We start from the raw sequence: 13,107 nt of genomic DNA on the forward strand, positions 1-13,107 counted from the left end.
ATTTAGGTTAAAATTATAAATTTGGACTAGTAATAAAGTGATTAAGAACAAGAGCCAGAAAAGTTTCATTTAGGATCTAATTCTATAAGGAGATGGAGCAGCATAGATGGAAGAGGCCCTAGACATTCTCAAGGCTTGCTGCTCCATGTTGTGACATCCTGCCAGGCTGCAGAGCAGCTTCCCCCTCCTGCTCCCAGTGCAGCTGGAGCTGCCGAAGGACAGCGTCCATCCCCTCTGTGAGAGCATGGTGAGAGCAAGTGACCTGACATCCGCTCCAGCCCGGGTCCTGCACCTCTGTGAACAGCTCCTGGTGCTCTCTGGAGAAGGAAAGGGAATGTTTTCCTGCAGTGTAACCTCCTCCCTGACGCTCTTTCTGGCAGCCAGTGGGCAGGGCAGGACACCTCAGGTGCCAATGCTGTGCTTAGTGCCTGCCTTCACAGGAGTGACTGCACAGGGCTCCAGGGACTCAGACTGATGTCCTTGGGCTTTAAATTGCAAAAAAGTAAAAAATGGAATAAACAACATGTAAAACTTAGAGAGGCACCTTGGTGTGAGGTGTTAGCACTATTGCTTTTGTCACTGGTTTTAGCTTGGATGATGGGCATTTGTGTTTTGCTCCACTTGCTTCGTGCTCCCCCTGTTCCTTGTTCCAGGAGGCAACGCTTCCCCTTGTCGCGGTGCTCTGGCCTGGCTGCTTCAGCTGCCCTTTGTCTGGGGCGTGAGCTCCAACATGGGCAGCAAGAACCAGCATGAGAGTGGAGGGGCTGCAGGCAAAGCCATCATCTGGAAAGGCCGGAGGAGGGGTGGGAAGGGGCAGCCCTTCTCCCAGGCTGGTTCTATTTGAGCACTGCCTTGCACATTTCTTTTATTTCAGCAAATATGAAGTGAGTCTTTCATTCTATTCCCTTTCCTCCTTGTTGTCAACTACTTCAAACCAGATGAGCTCAAGAGATAAAACTATAAACACTCAATGTCTCTATTTAGCAGGATGCCAAGTCTGCATGCCATCAAAATATCTGAGGCAAAAAAATCTGAACAGACAAATACGTACTCTAAGTGTTATGTTAAGAGCAGCCTAGATGCTTTTCCATGAACACAAAAAATGCTTTCATGAATCACCAAGATTTTGTATCAGCAATTTTTAAAATTACCATCAGGACAAGTGCCACCGCCACATTCTCTGTCATGTTAAAAATTATTCTGTAGGCCCAGTGCACCCACTGCCTTCTTACCTATGTCAGAACATGTTTATAGCAAGCAGTGCCATGGGGGCTTGGAAAATGTACTTTTGCATGTGTGAGATGCCAGAGCTATGAAGCAGAATAATGGCTTAGCATTTGAACATGCTTGCTAATTTCCTGATCTGGACCTAATCAGGATCAATCAATCCTGCCACTGGTTGGAAAAAGAGACCACTGCTGTCCAGAAAGCATCTGAGGATTTCTATGGTTTTTTGCTGCCCTAGCTTATATATACCAAGACTAAAAACTAGAAGGAAACAGCTGTAATCTCAAATAAATTTAACAGCCTTTTTTATTCACTTTTATTTTTTTAATAATTAGAACTTAAATTTTCATTTAATTTGATACTGTGAGATCCTTACATGAATTGCCATGTCTGTCCCATTCCCCCCATTATGATCTTAATTCTGGATAGCTTCCTTCACATTATAGAAGAAACCTCCAGGATGCCCCAGAAGAGTAGGATATAGACAAACACAGCCAAGTTTCCTTGGAAAAGCTATAGTAGGGGGAATTTCAGAATATTACACATTAGCAGAAACCCCCTTGCCTTTCTCCTTAGTCACGGCTGATACTTTCCCGGTAGCACAATGGTCATGCTTAAACATCAAACTTTAAACATCAAAATCAGCGCTGCCATAACATTGCGTGCTATTAATCCAGGCAGTCATGTGCCATGTTTTATGTAATGATCCACACTTTCACACCACAGACACACAGCCAGAAAAGGAAACACATTGATTTAGCACTCAGTAATCCTTGTTTAATCCCCAGTCCTTTGGTTTACATCACTAACATGGCTCCTGCAGTAGTCAGTGTTCTATCTTTGTTCTTGACAGCCTGAATTAAAGGAAAGATTTATTAATTTGCAACTTGGCTTTGTAGATGCATCTTAAATATGCTAAAAACAAAAGCAGTCCAGAAGACAGTATTGGCTTAACTATAAAAATCTGCTCTTTTAAACTCAAACTTTTTCAACAGTCCAAGTCAAGCTGCAGAGTAATTTTTTGGCTTCCTGTAGCAATTGCATTCTGAAGGACTAAATTTAACAACTGTCTTATTGCATGTCCCCAGCTTACTTCCTTTTCACTCATTACTACAAACACAATCTCCTCTTTCCTTGCTCATCTACATTAAGGACTGCAGTGTTTTATGGCTCATGCACTGAAAAGAGAAAGGAGTTGTAACTAATGGATTAATTTGCAAATAATGTTAGAGGGTCAGAGATCCCATTCATTCCAGTGGTGATAAATATTCCATGTAATTGCTGCACAAATGCTGGTGTTTGGGATTTATTTTATGAATGCTCGTTGCTTTCTTCCCTCTCATGGTGCCAAAGACGGTGATTCTTTGATTCTTAGGAGGAAGCCTTTTGTAATAATTTAGCTGTCATCACCTTCACTCCTGAATCCTCCAGGCCAGGTACAGGCTAGCCCTGTTCCTTTCTGGCAGGTGAGATTTCAGAGCTAACTCCAGCACCTTAAGGTGGCTCTTTGCTCACAACCTTCTGCTAGCAAGTCAGTGGAAATCTTCAGTGACAACCATGCTTATGGCACAACTGTAATTTTATTTTCTTTTAATTTAAAAAATGTTAATTTCTTAGATGCAATCAGCAATCTGTATTTCACGGTTACAGTTATAATCAGACAATTGTGTTTTACAGCCTATACTGATACAGACTGTCTTTCCTATTGGAAACCATTCTTCTTTGGGGAAGTCCAGGTTAGTTTCTTAGGCAAATAAACTGTTAGAAGACTCTAATTCACAATCAAACTATGGCATTTAGGCTCAACTCTAAATCAAACTAGTGTAGTCTGGTCGCTCATTTCAAGGAAACTAAAATGTGAAAAAAAAATCTGTTTTCTGTGTGTTTAAATAAAATTAGTAGTGATATTAAGCGTTAAATAAGTGTATTGTGAAAAAGTATGGCATGGATAGTGCCTTGGATGAGTGTGTTCCTGCAAGCAGCCCTGCAGCCTATGTCCTTCGTCCTGAAGCTGATGAAGCTCTCACCTGTGTGTCTGAGATACAGTTCATGTCCTCATTTTCAATTTTTACTTGCATGACAAGTTTCTTTTTAAATCTACCTCATCTGACAAACATAAATATTCAACTCCCAGCAAAAGGTAATAAGTTAGATGAAAGCACCCAGTAATCTTTAGAGTATCTTCCAAAAGCCCTATTCGTAAATCTAAACATCCCTTATGAGTCTCCATAATTACTTTAGCTACAGATGTTGACAGGAAATGGCAATTTTCAGAGAAAATATACTCAAGAATTCCTAACTTTCAGCCTCTGATCTAATAATGCTCTTAATAAAGCATTAATCCTTCTTTCCAGAGGGGTGCCAGAGTATTTGCATCAAAAATTGTTTCTTACAGTAACCATTTGCCCAGGATGGGTGAGCCCTGGATTTCCTTTCCTGCTATTAAACCTACAGTTCAGTTCTGTGGAAGTGCAGGCTGCTGTTTGCTGCCATGGAGGAGGAATGCTGGTACCCTCTGGGCCACATGTGTGATGTTGTACCAGACAGCACAGGCAAGAGGAAATCTCTGTGCAAACTTCCTAGGACAGGCCCCTGGACCTCGTGCAACAACACATTCTCCATTTCTTTATTTCATTGTTTGTGTCGATTCTGATGTATTTTGAGAAAGGGGAAAAAGACCAAAAGAAAAGGTTTCTTGCAGCAGCAGGTTTGTGGAGGGTGACTGGATGTCATTCCAAAAGGCTGAGGCTGGAGCTGCCTGTAGAGTGGGGGCAGCTCCTCTTCTGTGTGGGACGTGGATGACGGGTGGAGACGTGCAACTCTGTCTGGTAGATGTAATGAACACCACCACCTCCCCTTGACTCGGGATCACACAAAATTAGGCTTTAACTTTCAACTGCAATGTGATCCTCCATGCAGCTACTGAATAGTAAAGAAATAATCAAAGAAATGCATTATTTAAAGTGTCACCACACTTTAAATAATGTGTAAGGCCACATTTTATTTAGAAAAGCCTGGCAACAGTATCCTGGTTCTGTGTTTTAATGTAAAGAGCATCAGGCTGGGTGCTTAAGGCTTTCAGTCCAGCAATATTCTCTGTCTGCAAGGCACAGCTGGACAACAGACGCAAACCTTAATTTGCATGTGTGTTTTCCCTAAAATAATTTTCAAAGTCTTTGATGTTGCTGTTCACTTTTGGTTTCTTTTTCTTTGATTTCCACCTCTCTATGGAGCAGAAACAGTTATTTCCAATAAAGTATCAACAGTGCACAGCCTGGACACAGTTGTCACTGCAGCTTTGTGACGGAATACAGCAGTACCCTGGCTCTTAGCACACTGGGGTGTGTCTAACACACTTTAGAAGAAGGCAAATGCTGCTTTGTGAGTCAAACAAAAAAACTTAATGAATGAATTTCAGTTTCCATGACTGCAGAGATGACAAGTTAATGGAACCATTCGCACTGTGTGGATAAGGATTTACCCATGTGATTCCCCTAAATATTAATGGGAGCTGTGCAGCTGAATCCCCAACTTTCCATGCTGAAACTTACCCCTGACTCTCCAAGGAGAAGGGTGCTAATTGGATTGTCGAGTTTAAATCCTTCAGCTCATCAGTCTATGGAAAGGATTTAGCACTGGCTCTGTAAAAGGCTTTACACAGCTTTGCAGTGCAATGTTGGGGAAGATTTTTTTCCTTTCTTTCTTGTGATTAATTGTGAGGCTTGAGGTGACAGGAGACATAATGAAATTCATAAATGCTGAAGGCCATCCCTAGTCACATTCCTGGCTGTTGGTTTAAGTTAGGAACTGACAGAAGTGTGAACAAATCAAGGGTGTTCTGATAGCCTTTCAGTTACGGGGAAGAAAAAGTAACTGACAATGAGAAACCACTGGAGGTGGTTTAATGGGTATAAATTTTCAAGAAAGAGTGATGTTTTACACTGATTTAGATTCTTAGATACATAAATGACTTACAAACAGACATATTCTGCCCCCACTGCAGTTTGAGGGATTCCAGTCCGTTATTACAAAAGATATTGGCACAAGTTATGTCAGCAACCTGCCAAAGGAAAGGTGTTGCAAAACCTGTAGCAGAACCCAAAGCAACTTTGGTCTTTCTTTGTGACTGGCCTTGTTCTGCTTGTTATGAATTTTAAAAATCCACTTTCCTCTATGGAAGACAAAACTTACAGCTTAAACAAGCAGCATAAGAATTAACCTAGGACTCTCACTTCAGCCTGGAGACAGATTCTACTACTTCCCCAGATGCACATTTGAATTACAGTGCTAGGAATTGCTTCACCAGTCCTGTTTTCCTAGTCCATGGCAGTGCAGGATGTGTCATGTCTGAGCATATATGGACCAGACACTGATGCGCTGATCTTTGGAGCCAGCTGCCAGCAGTCTGTCCCGGGGGTTGCTGTGATCCGAGAAGGACACGCAGTGGACGGTTGCTGTGTGATAGTCCAGCACTGCTAAGGGCTTCAGCTTTTTCCACCCAAAGATCCTGATGCGATGGTCCCACCCTGCTGTTGCCAGAATCTTCTTGTCTGGACGGATGGTGATATCAGATATGCCAGCGTTGACAAGTTCGTGTGTTTTGTAAACCTTTGTGAAAAAGTTACAAATGAGCTCTAGTTGTTCGAAACAGAAGAAAAAGGAATCTTTCGGTACTTTAGCAGGTGTTGTGCCCACCCAACACACCAGTGTCACACAGGGAGCATGGAGCTTTTCACCATGTGGTGGATGGTGCTTGGTGAGAACGATAGAGACAGAAAACACCTTAACTTGAGCCTTCCATTTCCAGAGAAATTTTCACAAAATAAACCAAACTCTTGTATGCTTTTAGTTTATTTTGCATTTAAAGCTAGATATATTCTATTACAAGTGAAGCTCTGAATCGAGGTTTTGAGTACAGATTTGCCCTTTTCTTCAGCTATTCTTGTATGACCTGCAATGTTCAGAGCTAAGGCAATATATTTTCCCTGCTTCTGCAATGTTGCCAGGCTGAGACCCTTCTGAGTTGATGCTTAAGCTACATGCTACTAATCTCTACTACTGTGACCCCTTACAAAATCTCCAATAAGTTGTTTTAGTATTTACCTCAGTCTTGAGAAAGGAATGCTTCCAGGAATTGGGTTACAGTGTCAGGAAATCTGTATTTCTAGTACTACTTCCCAAGAGACTTCTATTTACACCAAATCCAAGGAGGGGATTATAGCCAAGTTACTGATTTCAGTCTTGGAAGCCTTTTGTTACTCTTTGGAGACTGCGGGGGCACAGAGGGGCACAATTCAATTGGGAGACATTTGGCTTCCTTCAGGAGGCACTGGGGCTGCACAGGACTTAGCCCCTGAAGAGTTTTCACTGACATAAGTTTCTCTTGAAGCACAAAGCTCAAAGTAACACACCTTTGTTGTTCTCACCTCAGCTACCTTTTCTGAGTGAGCAGTGTGCCTCTGAAACACATGTGGAATATGCACACAAGTGTGTGTGTGTATTGGAACAGCTCAGCTTCTCTCAAAATGGGGAAAACACCTTTGGCTTATAAAGCTGGCCCTGACCTGTTATTTGTAAGTACCATTGGAAACAACACATTACTGCCACTGTCTCCTTAAGCCCGAGTCTGTAGCTATCCTGTACCAAAGCTTAATATCATCCAGTGCCTGTTTTAATTCATTGGGTCGTGTTTACTGTTTGTCTGAGGCAGGAAGGGATTGACAAGTACATCACACCTGAGGAGCTTTCCTCCTTCAAGGACATTCCATACTGCATACCTAGTGCAGGGTTATAAAGACATATTACTGCAGATAATTTTAACCTTTATACTGGATGTAGAAAACTCCAGAAATGTTGGTCAAGGTTGATTTCAGATGCAGCTGAACAAATCTTGGAACCTTACAGGCACAAAGCCATACACAATTATTTTTCAACTATATAAGAACTGCCCAGCTACCTACTCAAACAGCAAGAGCTGTGCAGTTTGGTAAGACAAAAGGTTGAATTAAATTTGACATGCTTCTTACATGCTCTATACCTTTATTTTTCAAAGACAACCTGAAGAATGTGTCTACGACAAATTGAGAACAGAGGACAGCAAGTTTTACTCAAGCCTAATTAGAAATAGCAGGCTATATGGGGGCCTCTTGGTGGGGCTGCTACTGTAAAACTTGTGCTTTTTGTTAGTACATGTGCTCCAAACTCCCCAGGGTAGGCCTAATGCAGCATGGCCTCAGTGGCATTTTTGTTGGCGTAAATGTCCTGGCAAGGGAAAGATTTATTCCTTACATCACCAGCCTGGCAAATGTAGGATGGGTCTTACTCTGTAAGTGAGATTATTAGCTAATGGCTATAAGCAATCCCAGGCGTGGTGCTGCCATCATTAATGTCAATTATCTCGGCAAGATCCATACAGCACAATAAGGGCCACTGGAGAAATGGAATCTCCTCAGCAAGCTACAGCTTGAAAAGGAAGCCTGTAATGGCTGTGGAACATGAGGGAACAGTGGGCATTTGTATGTGATCTGCAAATACAAGAGTGAGAGGGAAAAGCAACACAAAGGAGAAAACTTGCTCAAGGTATATGCAGCCAGGTGTAATCCTAGTGCCAGGATTTGTGCCATCCCAGGACTTAGTACAGTAAGTCACTAACTACAGCAGTCCAATACCAACATAATTTCCTAACCAGAAAACCAGCTTGTAATTTAGAAAACAAAGAGGTAAAAACAGGTGAGCTAATTTCAGCCAGTCACAACCAAGGACACTTGCATCTACAGCCAAAACATGTCTTTAAGCCCTCTGCTTATTAGGAAAATAACCAAAATAGCAGCAGACTAAGCCTCAGCATTTGGGGGAAATGCCTCAGCAACTAAACAAAACTTACATTACAGCTTACAGAATTTTTTTCTCTTGTCATATAAAGAGAAGTTTCTATGGTTATCAGATTTCTTAGTTCTGCTTTGTTTATTCACCTGCAGAAGCTGTTTACCTCCTACATCTACCACAAACATCATCACATAATTACACTATCTCATCCAAATCAGAAAGCTCATAACCAATCTCATCATTTGCTGACAGTGATGAATTCAGCAACTTTCCTGTAGGAGACAATACAAACTTTCCTCATAGCAATAAACTGCAGTTACCTTCATCATCTATTCATTGACACACTGGAACATTGCCACTTAAAACAGAGCTGCAGTACCATCATTGCATCATTCCCCCTCCAACGGCAGATATCTGTGCACCATGGTTACTTATTAAAACCTTTTTGAATAAAAATAATGTGCCACTGAGTGGCTTTCCAACATCTACCATTACCTCAGGTACCAGGAATGTCAGGGAAAAAAATCCCCATCTGGTTTATATTATTAATGCAATAGTGGAAAAAAACTTAATCTATGTCTTTGACAATCTCATAGTGCTCATATGAAAGATGCTTTTTTTTAGGGCATTCATGCTCCCATGAAGAACAGGAATATTGCTTGTAGCTTATAATACTTGGCATTTGAATTTCTTCTGAGGCAACCTTCTATCTCTCAGTGTGAGGTGCTGAAGGTGTAGCTAATCTTCCATTCCCTGGGAATGGGAATACCTTGTGGAAAACAATACTTGCAATATTTCAGGTGAACAACTGTTTCTCCTGCAAGTTGTACCTGTAGTCCTGTGTACCATTAGCTCCTAAGTGAAATGTGCTGTAAAGAACAGTATTTGCTTTTATTTTAGGAAAAAAGTGTTGCTATAATTAATATGAAAGAACAACTTTCTCTTTACCACCAGAGTATTTGAAAATTTAAGAAGCCTGTCATGATGTCAGATTTCTGCCACCTTTACCTTAGAGAAAGAGTCTCAATACTGAGTTTCATACTGGGATTGCTCACCTTCCTTCCACTTCCCTTAGTTAAGGACACCCGGTGCAGATGGTGACAAGCAGAGGAAGCTGGGCAAAGGGAGGGCAAACAGGACCAAAAAGCCAGCAAACCCAAACCAAGACAACTGTGTATCAGACACCTTCACTACTTGTTCAGAGTGCAGAGTGCCTCTTTCACGTCGTGTTGCACTGTGTATTAAGGTTCAGCTGCCTCCTCAATGAGTGCCATCTCCTCCAAACTTCACTGGGATTGGATGTGTTTGCCCTGCCACCCCAGAAATGCAGGCGCTGTGGTGATGCCTCACAGATTCCACACCTTTACAGTGTCCTCCAGGTGATGGGTTACCACTGGATGTCCCAGCATGTGCTTTTCTTCCTGTAGCACCATTCAGAAAACAGCATTCACTTGCTGTAAAAAAAACCTCCATAAAAGCTGCAAGGTGGAACAGCAACTATTGTTCTCCCTTGAACTGGTGTATCCGACAGATTCTCCTCAAGGATGACATGGGCACACAGGGGCTGATTCAGGCCCTCTCCATGGGACAACTGCCACTTTAAAAAGGTTAAAGCACCCAGCAGTGGAGAGACTATGCATGGGGCTGTTTTAATTTTCATGAGCCTTTTCTTCACTTTATTTCTACACCTACATTTCCAGGTCGTGCTTACTGCCTTGGCACTGTTGGAACACTTGCTAAAGTTGTCTAGATGAAAGCAGTATTTATGGCCATTCCCTAGCACAGCTCGAGCTGGGGATTACACACCCTCCTTCTAACCCAGCCATTCAGAGTACCACAGCTCAGACATGAACTGGGAGAGCCAATTGCCTGACTTTGTGTCTCTGGCTGGGCCCTGTAGGTGCCAAATGAAGCTGGGCGCCTAAACCTCATGTCCTCTTGGTGCTAGCTGGGCTACTCCTACTCTTTCTGTTTGTGAAGTGCTTAATGGAATACTTCTGTCTTTCCCACAGTGGAAAGCTTGCTATAGCCATTCAAGCAGAACCTTTGGAAAAGCAATCCTTTGTTTCTCATTTTTATAACTCATTTATAATGTTTAGGACATTCCGAGAGCTGGATACTACAAATGTGATAAATGAAGATACAGAGGCAATGGCTTGAATAATGCTAGGCCTGTGTGACTGTTGCAACTTTGGTAAAACCAGAAACATGTGAGAGAGTGTTTTTCCTTTTTTTTTTAAATCCTCACCATCTTTTGCTAAGTCTAGTCACATAGCACAGACATTCTAACCAGTCTGTGATTAATTAGCTAGAGATCTGCAACAACTCCTCTTCATGACTAAATATTTTTTTAGTCTATCAAACTGTTAGTGCAAAGTGGGATAAATGACACTAGAGGGCCAGTGATCCTGACCTGGAGGTTCTGTTGCTCATTGAGGCTCCAGATGCTAAGCACCTTTTCAGATGAGCCTGAGATCCCCTTGGCCTTCTCCGAGTCAAAGTCAAGGCTCATCACTGGCTCCTGGTGGCAAATGAGTCGGCTCAACGCTTTTCCCATTGGCACATTCCATAGGACAACTGATCCATCTTCATAGCCAGCCAGAAGCACAGGTTGTGAACCACAGCTGAGCTGATTAAGGAAAAATAAAATTGTTTGAGAAGTAAATAATCTGTTAAAAAAATTACCATCCCAGTGTAGGTTTTAGTCCAAGCACCAAGAGAATAAATTAAAATGCTGAATGATGTAGAAGTGAAAAGAAGCTTAGATACCTGAATGTCAAATTTTGATATTCCATCCACTTACATAAATTATTACTAGGTAATACGCACTTAAACATCTACATATCAAATTCTAAATTTTATATATATTATACATATTTAACATACACATACATACATATATATACACACATACACACACACACACACACACACACACACACATATATATATATATATATATGTATATATTCTTTCTGAAAATCCAAACGATTGCCCTCTATAACAACTGAAAAGAGCCTGACTGAAATTTTCAGGAGCTTTACTTCATGGTCTGAACTTTGTTTGCACTTTATAGAAAAAATTCCACAGAGCAGCTGAGAGTTACTCTCAAGCAATACAAGCCTGTGTGGGCATTGAGAGGTGCCAGGCTCAGGGATTCCAGTTCCACACTGCCAGGTGTAGGGCTGCACGGAGGGATTGCCTGCCCAAGTACCCCACAGTGCTTGAAGGTGAACACTGAACCTCCCAGCAGGAACTGGTGGGGCAGTCACCAAGGGGTTAATGGGCGCCCCAGTCCCACTGTAACCAATTGAAAGCTATTTTGATTAATGATGTCACAGGCCAAAGGGCAGGGCACCCTGGGCAGACACCTAATTTATTTAAGCCTCTGAAATAACTCAAAGAAGGGAACATTACTGGATTACATGTCACACTTAAGGAAAATATTCATCATTGCTCCAGCCAAAAGACGAATGATCCTGTAAGCAGTACCTGGTTACAAGAGTGAAGATGCAAATCCCTAATGAAAAGCAACTAAAAACCAGCATCTGTTAATGCCAGTTATTTCTTTAATAGGAGAAGAAATATCAAAATAGACATTGGGATTATTACCACCTCATGCAGGCACATCTAAGAAATGTATCCAATAGGGTACTCAGATCTTTCCAAACACTGTCTGCTCCTACATGATTTGTTTGCTCAGTATTCAATTAAGATAAAGGGCACAAAGAATTAATTTTCACCAGTATCATATTATTGAATGAGTTCAAACTCGCTAGCTGTCAGCGTCATGATACAAACCTGTAGTGGCCAAAGGCTCACTGCCTCTACTAATGGTCCAGATTGTTCTCCCACTGGTTATTCTGTGTTCTGGGGAAAGTTAAACTAACAAGAGATGGGTGGTCTGAGTAATACAACTGCTGAGTACCAGCCTCATGTGCTTCCTCAGCCTTAGCCTAGAAAAGTGTTTGAGGAGTACAGCTCAATGAGCAGGGAACAACATTACTCCTTAAAAGAAGGAAACCAGTGGGAAATCCTTGTTAATTTAGGAAATCCCCTACATCATCCTTCTGAATGGTCTGTCCACACCTGGGATCTTGGAGGAGCTCCTTCCTTTTTTTAAGATCCTTTTTCCTTTGAAAAGGTGGGAGCATGCTCTGGCTAGAAAGGCCCACAAAGCAGGTTTCTCACAGTGCCCAGAATTATGAACAATTTTTCTGTCAAAATTTTGATTTGCTAAAATAATATCAGAACAATTAATACCTTGATTCATACATTGCGTCAGATACATGTGAATTAATGTTAACTCATCAGGTATTTTGGATTATCTGGTTTTGGATACCAGATATCAAAAATGTTTTAAAAAAATCTGAATAAAATTAGTATTCCAGATTTTATTTGTATTTAAAAAAGGGTAAAATTTTCAAGGCAAAACAAAATATTTAATAGTACTTTTAAGTTTAAAGAAAGTGCCCAATTTAAGCACGAAAAACCCCACAGTTATTTGTGCTGCTCTTCTGTGAGCACAAGACTCCCTGAGAGCTGGGGTTTCACAGAAGTTGTAGCTGTCATCAGGCAGTGAAACACGTCGGCTGCTCTCCCTGCCCCAAGCGGGATGGTGGCTTCCACGGGAGCTCCTCAGCCTTATGCAGATGGCAGAGACAGGTGAGTGCCCAGAATTTCGGGAATGCCAAGCAAAACCCTTTATTTTTTTGTGTTGTAGGGATAGATTTGAAAAACAGTAATTTGCAAGTGAGATCTCAAATTGGTGTTTTAAAATCCAAATACGGTTTACTATGAAATATAGGTCTCCCACACTACTTCTTCCTGACTTTCCTAACCATATGAAGTGTAATATTTCAATAGGTACATGAACTAAAACAATAAAAGTTATTGAAAGATCAGTGGAGCTCTTGGTCTGAGCCTGGACTCACCAAGCAGTGCTTCACAACGGCCTATTTATTTCAATTCCCAATAACAGACACTGCTGGAGAGAAGTCTCACCATTCATGTTCTGTGTCAGTAGAAAAATTAAATTATAAATCATTGCTCTTC

General features: G+C 41.5%; 1 protein-coding gene across 1 annotated transcript in view; it reads right to left on the reverse strand.

The window, feature by feature from the left end:
• Positions 1–5,112: 5,112 nt before the first annotated feature.
• The window catches only part of GNB1L (G protein subunit beta 1 like), a 30,919-nt gene continuing 22,924 nt past the window's right edge, over positions 5,113–13,107 (reverse strand). Inside the window, exons 6-7 of the mRNA XM_077787167.1 lie at positions 10,466–10,681; positions 5,113–5,835 (exon numbers count right to left, since the gene is read on the reverse strand). Coding sequence (XP_077643293.1) covers positions 5,569–5,835; positions 10,466–10,681 — 483 coding nt within the window. The 3' untranslated portion in view covers positions 5,113–5,568. The remainder of the gene's footprint in view (positions 5,836–10,465; positions 10,682–13,107) is intronic.

This window comes from Lonchura striata, chromosome 18 (genome assembly GCF_046129695.1).
Source record: "Lonchura striata isolate bLonStr1 chromosome 18, bLonStr1.mat, whole genome shotgun sequence".
In the NCBI taxonomy this organism is placed as follows: domain Eukaryota; kingdom Metazoa; phylum Chordata; class Aves; order Passeriformes; family Estrildidae; genus Lonchura; species Lonchura striata.